Source organism: Protopterus annectens, chromosome 8.part0 (assembly GCF_019279795.1).
Source record: "Protopterus annectens isolate FY-2018-M chromosome 8.part0, PAN1.0, whole genome shotgun sequence".
NCBI lineage: Eukaryota > Metazoa > Chordata > Ceratodontiformes > Protopteridae > Protopterus > Protopterus annectens.
The window spans coordinates 211,886,615-211,903,794 of record NC_056741.1 but is presented as its reverse complement, the minus strand read 5'-3'; the positions used below and the strand labels follow the sequence as shown (position 1 = coordinate 211,903,794).

Sequence of the window (17,180 nt, the reverse complement as noted above, 5' to 3'; positions counted from 1 at the left end):
CCTTGTGAAGTGGGACCACAGTCGCCGTCGCCACTCCTTGGGTACGTATCCTGAGGTGAGGCTAAGATTAAACAGCTGTCCTAACTGCGGGTTTAATTCCTCATTGAGTTCGTGGAGCACACAGCCGGGGACATCATGCGTCCCATGGATGCTGTGTTTTTGCTTTGGAGAGAGCAGTTCTCACCTGGGCGTTGGAGATGTTTGGGGGCTACAATCCTCTGGTATAGATATCTCTCCTTTGGGGAGGGGTGAGAAGTTTGCACTGAACCTGTCAGCCAGTATGTTGGCAATGTGTGTAGGTTCAGTAATCTTCACATCATTTTGAACTAATTCTGAGCATATCTGGGAGTTTCCTCCTATGTTTCTAACATAGCTAAAGAAGGCCTTATGATTGTCTTTTGAGTCCTTGGCGATTTTTCTCTCAAAATTTGCCTTGGATGATTTTATGAGAGCTCTTAGTTTTTACTTATAATGATCAAAGGTGTCTTACCTTTCAAGGATTTTGCTCTATCTTGTAGTAGCTTCCTCCTTTTGTTGTAGAGTTTGTTTATGGCTGGGGTCCACCAGACTGGACGCTTGCCTTTGGTACAAAGAGTCTTAGTTTTGTTTGGGATTGCCTGATCCATGCAGTCCTGTAGGTGCTGGTAGAAGGCATTTGTAAGTGATTCAGCGGTTTGAGTAATGTTTACCACTGGCTCAGGGGCCTTAAAGGAGACCACACTAGTTTTTAGAAGTGTGAAGTCGGCTTTTGAGAAGTTTTTCACTGTGGTCTTTTTATTTCATGTGGGGCGGATGAGGACCTCCAGCGAGATTAGTTTATGATCTGATCTCACCAGTGAGGGGTATACTTCCGGTGTTGAACATTGCGATCCCATGTTCGTGATGATGAGATCAAGTATGTTTTCTCCTCTTGTGGGGATGGTGACTAGTTGTTCCATGGCATTTGAGTTTATGAACTCCATGAACCTTTGGGCTAGAGTGTTTGGGCTTGAGTAGTGTTCCCAGTCTATATTAGGGTAGTTGAAGTCACCTAGTATGATGGTGTTTGGAGATACATTTATCCCCTCTATTGTTTTCAAGAAGGCCATGTGAGGTTCCTGAGTTTGAGAGGGTGGCCTGTAACATGCTACAAATTGCAGAGCAGTCTTGCCTATAGTTAATTGCACCTGGATGGTCTCCGATGCATCGTGCGTTGCCACCAACCTTGAGGTGTGGGTGTCCTTTATGAATATGGACACCCCCCCTCCTTTCTTGGTGTTGTCCGGATTTTGGGGCCGGAACGCATGATATGAGGTGAAACCTGCTAGTGCTGGGGTGCTCTCAGGAGCCTTGAACCAGGTTTCTGTCACAGCACAGACATCGATGTTCTCCATACTGAGAAGGGCCTTGAGTGCGTGCATCTTGAGATTGAGACTTCTGGCATTGAGCAGCATTACCCTTAGTTTTTTTTACTTTTTTGTGTTCTAGGGTGGTAGGTTTAGAATTTGAGCCTTGCCTAAAAAAGGCACTATGGGGTGGCAAGAGCCTTTGCCAATATACGGAAGCCTAGGGGTGACAGGTGCAAGCCGTCCCTTGAAGCAGCGTGGCTTGTCCAGCATGTCATCCCAGGCAGACAGACATTGATCCCTTTGAATGACACCAGAATTTAAGCCAATTATTAAAGCTGATCATCTTATCACTGTATTGTGGCATCATTCTAGGTGAAGGTAGGATACTGCTCAAGGTCAGGGTCATACCTGCCTGGGCTACATAATCAGAGAGCTCCTCAATGTCTCTTTTCATGTAGTCCAAGGAGGTACGCCTCAGGTCACTGACACCAGCGTGGACAATGACTGAGTCGTACTTGTACCTGCTGTTGAGAGACCTGAGTGCTTGTGTTATGTGGTGGATTCTAGCGCCCGACAGGCAGCTTACTGTGACCTTCTCCTTACTCAGTCTGGTGAGCGGACGCCAGTGTGTCTGACTATGGAGTCACCTATGACAAGTATGTTTGGTGTTGTATTTGGCCTTAAGGGCAGTGACTGCTTTGCACACTGATTTTGTTGTTTATGTGTTGTTTGTGTGGTGTATTGAGTTTGCAGTTGCTTGGGTGTCTGCTTTGGAGGCCTCTGCTGTTTAGGTAAATTTTACTCAGAGCCTCCGAGTATGTCTTAGTGTGTTTATGTGTTTGATTCAGTGGTGTGGTTGAGTTATGTGAGACTGGTATTGTGGTGTGTGTAGTTGCCTTCTCCTCCTGCCTGGTCTTGCCAGTCCTGAGTTGAGAGAGCTCAGCCTCCAGTCTGGCTAAATAGCTGCATCTCTCACAAGTGTTAGTGTTACGTGGGAGGAGGAGAGGGTTGTCTGTGTACATGAGGCAATTGTAACATTGTCTCAGAATTCCCAGATTCACCAACTGGGCAGGAGAGGACGCCAGCATCTGACCCTTCGACATGCTAGAAAGAATTACGAGTTGGTATGAGACAGAAAAGTAGTGGGCTTAGCAGGGAAGTGGGCACTCCTGGGGGTTTTGCTAGTGAGAGATTTGTATAATATAGGAGTGCTTGACCTGCAAAGAGAATGCTTATAAGACAAGGGATATACTTATAAGACAAGTGCTGAGCTTTTTGAGAAGAAAAAGCTATTTGGAACAAGTGCTGCACTTTTTAGTGTAGGTGTAAACTGTTTAGGTTCCTAACAGAGCAGTTCTAAGGGAAAAATTGAAGAACAGACTTTCTGGAGCCAGAAAGAGTTTAACCTTGTTTAACCGGCGCTGCCCGATGCTGCTCTAGTGGCAACTCCGCGCTAAAGCACGTTAAAGCGTGCTTGATAGCAGGGGCTGGAAAGAAGCAGGAATAGACCCAAAAGGGAAAATAAAACTACAGTTTCAAGTCAGTAACCACCTCTACGGGGGGCAGGGAAGCTGCTCAATGTTAGTCACTGCCACTGATCAACAGAGAGATCCTCCTCCAGCCCAAGCAAAAATGGCCTCACAGAAACGTTCAAACAGTTCAGGAACAGCAAGCCTGTAACTGAACTTTTTTAACTCTCAGAAAAGTGGGAAAAAAGCAATATATTTTATTTTTTGAATGCAGTATTTACCTCGTTAATAGACACCTCAGTGTATGTATCGCATTCCAAAATATGCTCTACCCTATTAACATAATCACAATTGTCAAATATAGCTAGCCCTCCGCCCTTATCTGGTTTAATGGCTCTAATATCTAATGATTTAAAAATAGATAGAGCTGCTAATTCGTCAGGGCTGATGTTACTGGACGTCAAGTCCTTATGGAAAACATTATTTTGGCTACTATTTAAACATCGTAAGTCCAGTTCCATAAGTTGTTCGAAAATATAAAGTGTAGGATGTAAGATAGGATTATACTCACTCACTACTTTAACGGGATTAGTTATAGCTATGGAATCTCCTAGTAGTAAGTTGAGGTTAAGCTTTCTTACAAATAACTTAAGGTCTTTGATAGTTTGAACCAAGTCCATATGCTTGCTAGGGACAAATGTTTGCCCTTTAGCTAAAAGTTCAACCAAAGTAGAATCTATTTCAATACATGAAAAATTATAAATGTTAAAGTCCCCTGCTATGTTGTGAATAACAGTTGGTCCAGTAATGTCGTTCGTTACCTCTTTGGGTTGTTGTAAGGGCGAAATTTGTTTTTTTGGTTCTGAGAATTCTGGTTATTGTTAGAATGCTGGTTATTATTAGGATATCTCCTTGGTATAGCACCCAAACTAGAATTATTCTGTTCTTCTTCGTATAATGTTCTATTCGGATAATGTCCATTAGAATGTTCTCCATTGTACTTCCTTTGTTTTCCATTTCTGAGTCACCCTGCCCAAGTGTTGTTATTCGAATTACTGTCTCTGCTATTTAAATTGTCATTAACATAGTCTTGACTCAGGTCTAAATCATCCTGCTGAAACTCAGAAGAACCAGAACGAGTATTAGGTACATTGACAAGTCCATTCTGTGACCCAGGTGGATTAGGGTACGCTCTGCCACTTTCGTATGCTAGTTTATCACGATTTAACTTTTTAACTTTGTTAGATTTAAGTTTCAGCAGTAGTTGGTCAATAGAATTAAAAATTCTATCATATTCAAATTTATATCTAAAGAAGTCTGTGTGATTGAAAATAATACAATTTAAATCAGCGACTTCCTTAGATAAGTCAGTAATCTGAATATTGTAATGCTTAATAATACAGTCCATTAATGCAAAACCTTGTTCGTCGAACAAGGTATTTAACTCAACATGGAATAATGAGTTAGTTACCAGTCCTGTAGGATAAGTATGGTGTCGAAGCCCCTTCGGCACTACACGTTATCTACAACATTCTTGGAAATAATTAACTTCCAGTTGCAATTTTTTGATTTTAAGCAGTTTGACATCTAATACCTTAAGATTGTTTATAAGAAATTGTTCACTAACCTCAGGTGTCTCAGCGTTGTCAGCCGGTTGCTCCGATAGATTTTGTTGGCCAAACATTAAGTTTTTAGTGTTTGAAATCCAGTCTTGAAATAAAGGAGCTCCAATGAGCTCTCTAACGCTGTCTTGGGTATTTGTCACTGCCCTGGTTTCATTGTTACCTTCCTGTCGGGTTCCGAGAACCTGTTGTTTGTATAGGCAGCTGGCTACTTTGCATAGAGTTACTGTTGGAATTCGTGTTGTTTTCGCGTAGCTGAAAGTTGTTATCACTAGCTAGCGACAGGTTAATTCCACTGTTTTCAATACTTTGGTTCGATGGTACCGTTGTAGTAAGAGGTGTCCGTTGACCTAATGGTACAGATCCCAAAGGGTCAAGTAGTTCTGTAGTGCACAAGTTATTAGCGTTAAAGTTCATAATTTGAGAATCCAATCTCGAAGACAGAAGGTCAACTCGCTGAGTTAATGCCAAAATAAGGGCTGTCAGATTTACTTCTTCCATATTTGTTTCTTCCCTAATTAAACCAAGTGGTGTAGGGGAAATGCAGTCCTCGTTGTCACTGGGATTGTTGGAAGCCATAGAAAGCAAGCAAGACAAACTGAAATATGAAGACAAACTGGTTCACCAAAAAGAAGGCTACAAGCAACATCCACAGGGAAATTGTAGAGGAAAACAGGTTTAATAGTTAAGCGCTTTTCGTCACTCAGCATTGGAGCAACTTCTTCAGACTTCTTTCAATTAGTTAATCAAGGATTTTATAGTACAATCAATTTAAAAAAACAACTACATTTAAAGTGGTATATACACTTGTAAACAACAAGTAAAATGCATACAAGTAGAAAAACTCAGCTTGACCTTCCTATAAGTAGTATATAACGTAGTCCACATAGGTTAATGTCATACAGTCACAAATAAAACTGTTGTACTATTATTAAAATTAGTTTATCTTTGTAAGCTCTTTACAGTTAAGATTAAAAAAAATATATATATATATATATGTATATATATATATGTAGTAATATAGTATAGTACATTGAGGCATGTAATCAGAATTAGTGATAGATTCATGGCAATCAGACTACAGTGCAAGGATATGGCACTATTCATAATCTCAGCCTGTGACCCACAACATGGTTGTGACAGTGAAGAAAAGAGTGCATTCAGACAGCAGTTGTAGGACCTTTTAGACAAAGCAGGACAACATGAATTGGTGTTGATAATGGATGGCCTGAATCCACATATCAGGAAAGACAAAACAGGATATGAGGATGGCCTTCATCCACACGAGTGGGACAACAGGAAAAAGGAGAGGCCATTCTAGACTTCGGTCAGGCAAATGGCTTGATAGCAGCCAACACATGGTTCAGAAAGGGAGGCAGTCATAGTCATAAGATCACATGCAAGACTGGTCAACATGCAACTCAGGTAGACTTCCTCCTAGTAAGGAAAGTGCAGTGGGGTAGAATCAGTGATTGCAAAGTCATCCCCAATCAAACTCTCAGCCTACAGCATAAACTACAGGTTGCAATAATCAGCCCAAGCAGTGGTCAGAGAAGGCTCTAAGGTTAACAGGGACTAGGTTGAAGACCTGGAAGTTGACTGGCGAGGAAATACATGCATTCAAGGAATTACTCAAGGCTCAAGCACCTCAGGAAGAAGAGGAACTAGGTAAAGTTGAAGAAGAACATCAGTGGCTAAAAACAGCATGTGCGAGGAATGCAGAACAGGTATGTGGTACAACCAGGTTTGGAAATAAGGTACTTAAGGAAAGCTGGTGGTGAAATGCAGAAGTCTAGGAAGCCATGAAAAAAAAGAAGTGCAGGAAAAGGTGGGAAAAAGAAAAGATGGACCAGGCAAAGAAGGAATACCGACTGGCTAACAAAGAGGTACTCTACCAGTTTGTGAAAAGTGACTTGGTAGATGGCACACACAAGTTCCATCAGCTTGCAAGGCAAAGACAGAAAGATAAAGAAGACTGTTAGACACCTTTCATAAAAGATACTAGTAATAACTTGCTCACCAGCCCACAGGAAATCAAAGGCAAATGGAAGGAGTAATTTCAGCGGCTTCTGCATGAAGAAAGCCCCACAGAAGCTGTACTGTCTGAAACACACCCTACGCAGAACACAGACAGGAGATGAGGAGCCCATCCAAGAAGAAAAAAAAAACATTAATGAAAATGAAGTTAGGGAAAGAAGGAGGCTCAGATGAGGTTGCAGCAGATATGATCAAGATGTTGGGTGAGACATGCCTTAAACTAATGAGTAAGGAAGATGTTGGGTGAGAGAGGGGAGAAATGGCTCCTGAGGGTACTCAGCAATATGGAGAAAAATGAGTATCCCAGATGACTTAAGAATAAGCATACTAATGCCAGTGTAGAAGAACAAAGGGGACATCCACAATTGGGGGCAGTACAGAGGTATCAAACTCCTGTCACATTGCACGAAAGTTCTGGAGATGGTAAATGAATAGCAGAGCATAGAAAGTAAGATGGGAGATGAGCATTCAGATCAGGATGCAGCACAAATGACCTGATGTTTGCAGTCTGACAGACAGTTGAGAAGAAGCTAGAGATGAGGAAAGAATCCAACTGGGTATTCCTAAACTAGGAGAACGTATATGACAAGGTCCCAAGAAAGCTGATTTGGGCAGTCCTGCTGTGGTTATAAGTCCCAGAGACATTGTCAGAATTAGTGCGGGCTGAGTACAAGGATCCAATGACTCTAGAACAAACTCTGTTTGGTCTCAGAGAGGTGTTCCCAGTGGAAGTAGGTGTGCATCAGGGTTTAACTCTGTACCCACTGCTATTCATGGTGGTGATGGACTACATCAGCAAACAGTTGGGAGGGGGCAGATCAACAAAGTTGCTGTATGCAGGTGATGTGGCATTACAGGAAAACTCTGAGAAAGAACTTCAGCAAAGGATAGGGGAATGGAATGTGAAACTGAAGGCACATGAGATAAAACCGAGTACAGATAAGACAGTTGTAATGGCAGCAACTGGTGGAACTCAGAAGCTGAAAACTGAGATTGAAGGAAAAATAGTGGAACAAGTTTACAGTTACAAGTATCTGGAAGGGGTGGTGGTGGAGAAGGGAAGTCTGAGTGAAGAGAATAAAGCTAGAATTGGATTGGATGAAGCCAACTGGCACAGAGTGGCAAGGGTAGTGTATGACAGATAAAATGCCAAAGAAGTTGAAAAGTAAGGTGAATAAAACAGTGGTGCAATCAGTACTACTGTATGGTACAGAAACCTGGGCAGTAAAGGCAGACCAGCCGAGGAAGCTAGAGGTGATGGGATGAACTGTCTGAGATGAGTGGTTGGATGCACACTGTTAAGACAGAAGAAGAAATGAGGACATAAGAGTAGAAGACAAAATAGTTCCAATTGCAGAGAATGTCAAAGAGAACTAGTTACAGTTGTTTGGGCACATGTGCAGAAAAGCAGAAGACAATCTGGTGAAGAAAAAGTGGGAAAGACAGGAAAAGGGCAAGACAAAACAAGTGCGTCCAGGAAACAGATGGATGTATTATGTGAGAGAAGACCTGCGGCAGTCCGGCATAACTGTCAACCAGGTAGGAGGGTGGCACTGAAGTAAGAAAGATGGTGACAGTTTACACAATACCTTGATCTCATGTAGACAATGGGATTGATGATGAATAGATGTTTGAATGATTACTGCTGCAGTAGCCTTAGCTATACTGGTTTTATTCCGCCAAGGATGTAACAGCTTTCAAAGCTTCATGGCACCTCACACATGTCTAAATCATTAGTCAGCTCTGACATGTTGGGCATCAAGCTCTTCAGAGGTTTCATGCCATCTGTGACAAGGAGGCTGAGCACAGACAGGACGTAGCCAGGAGAAAAAATATATACATACAAATATTATCTAGCTCTCTAAACATAGATTTATATTTTTATTTTATTTTATTTGTATTTATATTTTGCTCACTAGGATGGTCCGACTGGGCCATGGCCCATTTTCAACGAAGTCCAGAGGGGAAAAGCCCCAAGAATACAGAAAGATATCAAACAGATTAAAAATAGTAATACAACAGCAGATATTTCAATATAAAGCTTAACAGCAATTCAAAAAGTTAAAGATTAAGCATTGTAATAGGAGTAAAACCCTAGACATCCACATCCCACCTCATCTCCCATTAGGGAAACCACCGTAAAAAATTTCTCCAAAGACAACTTCATGCTTCTTAAGACAGAAGTGGCAAACTTCATGACACCCATGCTGACGGACAATAGAGGTACGATTGCTGAATCCTATACAAATGCACTTATAAGCACTTACACGAGTGCATGGATCGTGTAATCCCTAACAGAACCAATATGCTATCCTCCAAAAAAAGGAAGCCAATCTGGTGGTCCCCTGCCATAAACAAACTCCACAATAGAAGAAAGAAACTGTTGCAAAAAAGAGTAAAATCCCATGATTGGAGGAACTCTGTGTTCAGCCTCAGTAAGAAGCTGAGATCCCTCATAAAATCCTCCAAAGCTAGTTATGAAAATAAAATTGCCACTGATTCTAAAGACAACCACAAAGCATTATATAGCTATGTCAAGAATCTCAGTGGCAACACTCAGATCTGCTCTGAGTTACAGCACAATGGCACTAAATATACAGAACCAACTGATATTGCCAACATCCTGGCAGACAGGTTCAGTGCTAACTTTACCCCTCTCTCACCTCACTAAAGGGCCCATCTCTATACCGGAAGAATGCAATGTTCCTATAATCATGGCTGCACAGTTAAAAACACACTGTCCAAAGCCAAGAACACAGCATCCATGGAACCTGACAACATCCCAGGCTGCGTTCTACACGAACTACAGAACAAACTGGCACCCCACCTAAGTACCATGTTCAATCATAGCCTCACCTCAGGCTTTGTGCCCACTGAATAGCGCACAGCAATGGTTATCCCACTCCACAAAGGGGGAGCCACCATGGACCCTGGGAACTACCGACCCATCAGCCAGACGAGCCTGGTCTGCAAGGCTATGGAATGTATCATCATGGAACTTATAAACAATGATATTGGTAATATCCAAACTCTGGACCCTACCCAGTTCGGGTTTGTAAAAGGCAGATCATGTCTCCTAAACCTGAGAGACTTCTTTGAAGCAGTCAACAAAGCCATAGATGAGGGTAAGGTGGTTCACACAGCCTATCTAGATCTCGCCAAGGCTTTTGACACCATCCCCCACTCTGGAATTATAGATAAACTCACTAAACTAGGTATAAATCCCTATGTCACAAGATAGTTCCCAACTGGCTCACTGACAGAACCCACACTGTGAAAGTAGCAGACTCTAAATCCAACTTCAGACCAGTGACAAGTGGAGTACCACAGGGTTCAGTCCTGGGTCCTCTCCTGTTTGGTATCTACTTCTCTGAAGTACAGGCTAACACAGAAGGTCACTGGCTAACAAAGTTTGCAGATGACTGCAAACTAGGAGCCATAATCAAAACTCCTAACGGTGTGGACATCCTACAAAAGGGCCTCACTGAGACAGATGCCTGGTGTCAAAGCCATGGCCTCAAGCACAATGCCAAAAAGTACATTGTCATCCCTTTTGGTAAAAACTCTGTACCTATGAACTACTACATAGGTGATAGTCTACTTATCACTGAAAGTGTGATAAGAGACCTTGGGATACAGATGGACAGTAGTCTCTCCATTGATAATCACATTACCACAGTAGTCAGGAAATCCTTCTACGTGGCACACCTCATCACAAACTGTTTCTCATCCAGGACAAAAGAGGTCATTGCTCCCCTCTACTCATCACTCATTAGATCCATTATAGAGTACAACGCCCCTTTTGGTATGTACTTCACAAAACATCTACAACAACTAGAAAGGCCACACAAATACCTCACAAAGAGGATTACCGGCCTCAAAAAGATGCCCTATGCAGACCGTCTCAAAAAACTCCAGCTTTACTCTGTCACAGATTGCCTACACAGAGGCCTAACATACAAAACTATGTCAAACCCAGAGCTACTGGACATGCTCCACTTAAAGAAATCCCAAACCCTTCAAGCTACACGCTCTACGGACCTAAACCTTGTCACCACAATAAACAGAACATGCTGGAGGGATAGATTCCTGTCCCACAGACTTCCCATACTCTGGAACAAACTACCTACTATATCAAACAAAGCTCCTCATTAGCACTCTTCAAGAAAAATCTTGAAGATTGGATGGGAGATAGGAAATTCACCCCGGAGATCACTTCTGTGGCTCTGCTTGACAGGGGCACAGGAAAATAATTTTATTGGGTGGCAAAAGCCAGGGTACCATTTGGCTAGGCTTATATAGGCCCTAGGGCCAACAGCCTAGTACCCACCTATGAACGTATGAAAACAATTTGACACAGTTACAATGTATATAGATGTCTACAGAGACCAGTTTTGACAACTACAAGCTATGCTTCATCAGCAGAGAATTTAGGTGCAAAAAGTGGTAGAGGAAGAAAGATTTAGTAGAAGACTAATATTATGTAATCTGCCAATTATTCATTACAGTGTGGTACAATCCATTTGTAGGGTGTCAATAAGAGAAATATTTTTTTCCAAAGATTATTGAGGAAAGGTTTGGGGTGAATATATATATATATATATATATATATATATATATATATATATATGTATATATATATATGTATATATATATATATATGGGTTCACTATGAAATTTTGAAATACTGAAATCCCGAATTTCAGTATTTCGAAATTACATAGCCGAAACCTTGAAATCCCGAAAACCCATAGCCGCAAAACTCAAAATCCTGAACCTACACTACAAACAGAGCACACACATAAACACACAACTTCCCCCACAAGCACACAGACAAACCCAGACCACATATAAGCAGGGGGGCAAGCCCCCCTGCAGCCCCCTACTTATATATACTAACTCTGAGATTGCACAATCAGACACACAAAGGTAACTCACACCCACACATTTCACAGTCCCTCACACACATACATCACAGTCACAACACACACTGACATACACTAAAGCCCCTAACCAACATACTTACACATACATACATACCCAGACTAACACCTAACTATTCACACACCGCAACACCAGAAGCACTAATTCAAAATCTCCGTACTTCGGGATTTTGAATTTCGCGCTTCTGGTGTTTCAGGATTTCAAAGCTTCAGTGTTATAATTTCAAAATACTGAAATTCCGGATTTCAGTATTTCGAAATTATGAACAGAACCCATATATATATATATATATATATATATATATATATATATATATATATATACATATACATATGTGTGTGTGTGTGCGCGTGCATGTGTCTGGCTGTTTATATATATATATATATATATATATATATATATATATATATATATATATATAGTTACACTTGATAATCTTGAAATACTGAAAACTCGAATTTCAGCATTTTGAGACTATAAAGTCGAAAGTGCAGTTACGTGAAACTGCATAATAGCGAATGCAGAAATATCACATTCGCCATTGTGTTCACATATGTGACGTGCAGTGCGGTTTGTGGATTTAGCTGGGGTTTGAGGTAAGTGGTGTTTTTGTAAGGGTATTGGGTAGGGATTTTACTGTGTGCGAGTGTGTGTAGTGGTGAATTTTATGCGTTTAGTGCAACCTCAGAGTTAGTATATATAAGTAGGTGGGGGTGTGAGGGGCACAGCCCCCCACATGGCAGGTGCACCCCTGCTTTTAGCAAGATTATTTGTATGTGTTAGTTGTGTTGTGTTTATGTGTGTTGGTTTGTTTTTTTGTGGTGTCGGCAGGTAGGTGTATTTGTGTTTCTGTGGTGTAGTGTTTTGTTTGTGTTATGTTCGTGGTTTGAAAGTTCGCAGTTTTAAAGTTTTGGGTTTTTGATTTTTCGGCTTTATAGTCTCGAGATACTGAAATTTGATATTTCAGTATTTCGAGATTATAAAGTGAATCTATATATGTATATATATATATATATATATATATATATATATATATATATATATATATATACACACATGCATACTTAGATAAATACACCCTGGAAAAACAATATACTCAAAACAACTAAAGGAGATGGGGAGGAAATGTCTTGTGTAGCACTGGTCATTCAAACATCTGCTGTTATGATAATGCTTGCACAACTATACTATATTTATCATATTGATAACTGCTGGAATAGCTACAGGTACATAGGTAGATTGGATTCACTTTACATACTCGATGTTTTAAAATGTCGAAATTCATATGGCCGAGACCATATAATCGATGTTTTAAAACACTGAACCTGTAAAGCAAACACAAAAACAACACAAAAAAATGTTCTAGGACTTTTTTTGCAGGGGGGCAAGCCCCCCTGCACCCCCCACACCCCTCACTATTTAAATATACCAACGCTGAGATTGCACTACAGCAAAGAAAAGGGAAAATTACCCCTTCCATGCTGTATGGAGATCTCCGCTTTGCAGGTTAGATATTTTAAAATGTCGATTATATAGTCTCGGCAATAAGAATTTCGACGTTTTAAAACGTCGCACATGTAAAATTAATCCATGTAGATTACCGTAGGTTAAAACATTTGGGAGGTGGAATGGGAGGGGTCCAGGAATCCCTGGAGGATGGTTCTAGCAAAGCCTGATCTAGACCTAGAGAAGGAATCAAGCTTGTAGTTCTTAATAAATGCATGCACAGAGGACCAATTTGCTTCTGCTAGAATACGTCTAGAATCTAACCCTTTCTAAAGAGCCATAGATGAAGCCATGGCCCTAGCAGAGTGAGCCGTGACCCTGCCTGGAATAGTTTTGTTGTGGTGAGAATAACAAAAGGTAATAGCATGAGACCACTTTGGATATAGCCTGTTTAGTCACAGGATGTCCCCTCTTCTTATCCTCACAAGGAATGAACAACTGATCAAAATATCTGAAATATTTTATTCTGTCAATGTGGTATCTGAGTTGTCTGTGATATCTACGGTATGGAATATCCCTTCTTCCTCAGTTTGGGGTTCAGGAAAGAAAACAGGGAAATGGATAGTTTGGCTTGAAGTAAAACTTGGATATTACTTTATGCATAAAAGAAGGATTAGTTCAAAAAGAAACTCTGATTCTGGGAAATGAAACAAGGTTGACTCACCATAAGAGGTTGCAAGTCTTTTGATACAATATCCCACTCTGGAATTATAGAAAGCTCACTAATTTAGGTATAAACTCTTTTATCACTCAATGGATAGCCAACTAGCTCACTGATAGCACCCAGGAGGTCAAAATAGGTGAGGCCAGTCATTAGTGGAGCCACCCCCCCCCCCCCGGGCTTAGTACTGGGCCCAATCCTTTCTGGCATATATTTCTCTTAAAAGGTGTTGAAGGTTTATGGCTGACTAAGTTTGCAGAGGGTTGCAAACTGGGGGTTATCATCAACTCCCCAGCAGACACTTGCATTCTTCAAGAAAGCCTATCTCTGACTAACAAAATGTGCCAAACCCATGATCTTAAACTCAATGCTAAGAAATGTATAATTGTGTCCTTTGGGAAGTCAACCATCCCAGTTAATTACAGTGTTAATAATACATCCCTAAGAGTCAACCCAGTGGTCAGGGATCAGGTTATGCATGTAAACAGTAGCCTTACCTTTGACCACCAAGTAGCCACAGGGGTGAGGACATTTTTTATGTTGCACAACTTATAAATAAGGGCATGGCATCTAGGTCGAAAGAGGTCATTACCCATTCTACTCCGTCCTTATCAGACCAATCATAGAGTACATTGCTTCCTTCGGTATGCACCTGAACAGGTATATGCAGCAACTAGAGTGAACTCAGAGATTCCTTACAAAAAGAATACAAGGTGTAACAAACCTGCCTTATTCAGAACACCTTAAATCCTTTCCCTCTACTTAGTTTCCTATAGATTGCTTAGGGATGATCTATGCCTGGCTTACAAGGCATCTGCAAACCCCACACTTATGAATCTCTTGCATATTTCTAAGTCAAACAATGCCAAAAATACAAGGTCTAAGGACCTGAGTTTTGTTTGTGACTTAAACAATATATGCCGGGGAGACAGATAAGTATCCCAGAGACTGCCCCTGTTATGGAACAGAATTCCCATCTGTGTGAAGCTGAGTTGATCTATTACTCAGTTTAAGCACAGCCTAGACCAGTGGATGGGGAATAGGAAATTTACACTGGGCCTGGCACCCATGCCCCTTACAGACAGAGCCTGGCCCTCAATGTCCTGCTTGGATACAGGACATCATTATTGTTTCTGGAAAACTTGGCTATGCTTAGAAAGACCCCCTGGGTCATTAGTCTAGTAATAATCTATGAATCTATGAATGAATCTATGAATATGTATTGAAAAAAATGGACTCATGAGAAGACATGCCTGAGGTAATTGTCCCCGGTCATTTGCAAAAGAGGGGAGAACGACTGTAGTCTAGGCCAGAAGACAGTCACCAAAATGATCCTTGGGGATTCCTTCTGAATCTTCAGAAATACCCTGGATATGATTGGAAAGGGTGGAAAAGCATAAAGGAGCATTCCTGTCCAAGGAAAGGAAAAGGCATCTGTCTTTTAGGCCTTCTTGCATGGATCAGAATTTTCCAAAACACATTCAATATACTGACTCACAAAAAAAACACTGTGTAATCTTCACAAAAGGAACAAACAGGAACAATGTAAGTGATTAATGATTTATTCTTCAACAGCTTCTGGTACCTCAGACTTTCACCTTCAAGGAAGGGTGTTTTCTTTTACCAGAAACTGTCTTATAAGAAGGATCAATAGCCTGAGTTAGACTATGAGACAGACCTAATAAACTACTCTTGTCCATGGAAATTTGAGAAACAGGCACCAGTGTTGTTAATGGCAGCAGCAGCCTCCACAGGGATGGGCACAGCATTCTGAGTAAACAGGAAAGACTTCTGTACTCCCTCTCCCAAGACCGACATGTGTGGCTCTCACTTACCCACTGAGGGGATCCTAAACAGCTGTAGAGGACATGGCTCACCCCTAGTCCATATTGCCTGCAGGTTCTACATCAGAGGGACACTTCTCACTGTTGAACTACTGGAATCTGACCTAAATATAATTAAAATGAATTTCATTGAGCTAGACTAGTGACATACAGTGACAAAGCCCTGATTATACCCCTAATGACCCTGGTCTGATTAACACCCTGGAATTAGGTGGGAAGGGATAAGATTGACTGTCCAATGCTAGCTCACCCATTGACTGTAGATCCCACTGCATGCACATTGTTTAGTAGAAGCTCTTAGCTGTGTAAAAATCAGTGGGATTTCTGGGGCATAAGCTTACTAAGGAGTGCATTACACTCTAATCAGGCATAGCTGGTATGTGAAAGTATGCACCAGTGCTTAGTCTGACATGGGGCAACTATAGTGTGTCTAACACGCAAAAGCAAGGGGGTGTTAGCAGCACATACAAAATCTCCTACTGTCCTTCTAGGCAATACCATTGACACCTCTTCTCTCTCCTGGTGTTGCCAAATGCTTGAAATTGTGAGGAATAAACGGACCTAATAGCATTGCCAATGGGAAGTATAGGTCAAAAGTAGATGCAAAATAAAATAACTAAAAATAAATAAACAAACACATAAATAAATAGGTTCACTGACGCTAGAACTTTACTGTAAAGTATTATTTTGTTTGCTTTTCCCCATGGTTTTCAGCCTTGGTGTTTTGGACACATACTGTGCAGAAAATGCTAAGAGACTTAATAAAATTAGGCTTATTCAAATTAGGTGTGGAAAAATGTATTTTTACTGTACCAAACACAGATAATGCAGGCTATTCATATGCCATGCTATGTGTCACTAACCAAGTAGCATCTTCAGGATTTCCTGGTTGTTCTCCCATACTGAATCATATACAGTGATCTTTTGTTTGCCAGGTGGTACAGGATGGGCTGAGACCCATTTTCCACAGCTGAAACTGAAGAAGTCCTCACAGGGGTCCATAGATTGATTCAGGTTCCGGAGAAGTTGTGCTGATACTGTCTGGCATGCCTCAGTCTGACAAGTAGGTGGTTCTGAAAAACGACCAAATATATGACATCATTTACTACGGCAAATACAGAAACATGTGAATCATTACAATAAATGACACCAAGACTCTAAGCAGTCAAATTTAAGAGAGTTTTTATTCCACAAGTATGTTAATTTGGATGATATACCCAAACTGCTGCTCTGCTCATGGTACTGCCAGCAGATTACACTTAGATATCTCATACTCAGGATTTCAATTCCACATTCCCACTGTTGGACAGTATTTTTTCTTCTTATGTCCTTAACATAAAATACAACAAAATGTATCTTATGAAGACTATCTGGCTACTCACAATAGCAAAGGATGAGAAATTCTTCAGGTATTTCTACTGCCTATCAATATCTCATAATCCTACAATGCAGTTGACTTATCATCTATACAGCATACCTTGCACTACTGCATTAAGCAGCTACAATTACCACATGGGCTAATATTTTCTTGGAAACTGGGAAATCTCCCCTCACAAGAAGAACCTCAGATCTATTACACCTATCAAAATATTTTCTGTCCTTCCCACTAACTTTCAAAGGGTTGCAAAATGAATACACTACCTGTAGCCTGTTTCTAGAGATCTTATCCCACAAACATTTGGATAAAAATTTCATTTCTAACACAAAAAACTATTTACAAGAGTGTCTACTAAAAAAAAAAAAAAAAAAAAAAAAAAAAAAAAAAAAAA

At 40.8% G+C, this 17,180-nt stretch overlaps 1 protein-coding gene across 1 annotated transcript in view; it reads right to left on the bottom strand.

The window, feature by feature from the left end:
• Positions 1–17,180, bottom strand: part of LOC122808193 (endothelin-converting enzyme 1-like) — a 1,395,094-nt gene that overhangs the window by 799,002 nt on the left and 578,912 nt on the right. Inside the window, exon 3 of the mRNA XM_044079161.1 lies at positions 16,275–16,484. Within this exon, the coding sequence (XP_043935096.1) occupies positions 16,275–16,484 (210 nt within the window). The remainder of the gene's footprint in view (positions 1–16,274; positions 16,485–17,180) is intronic.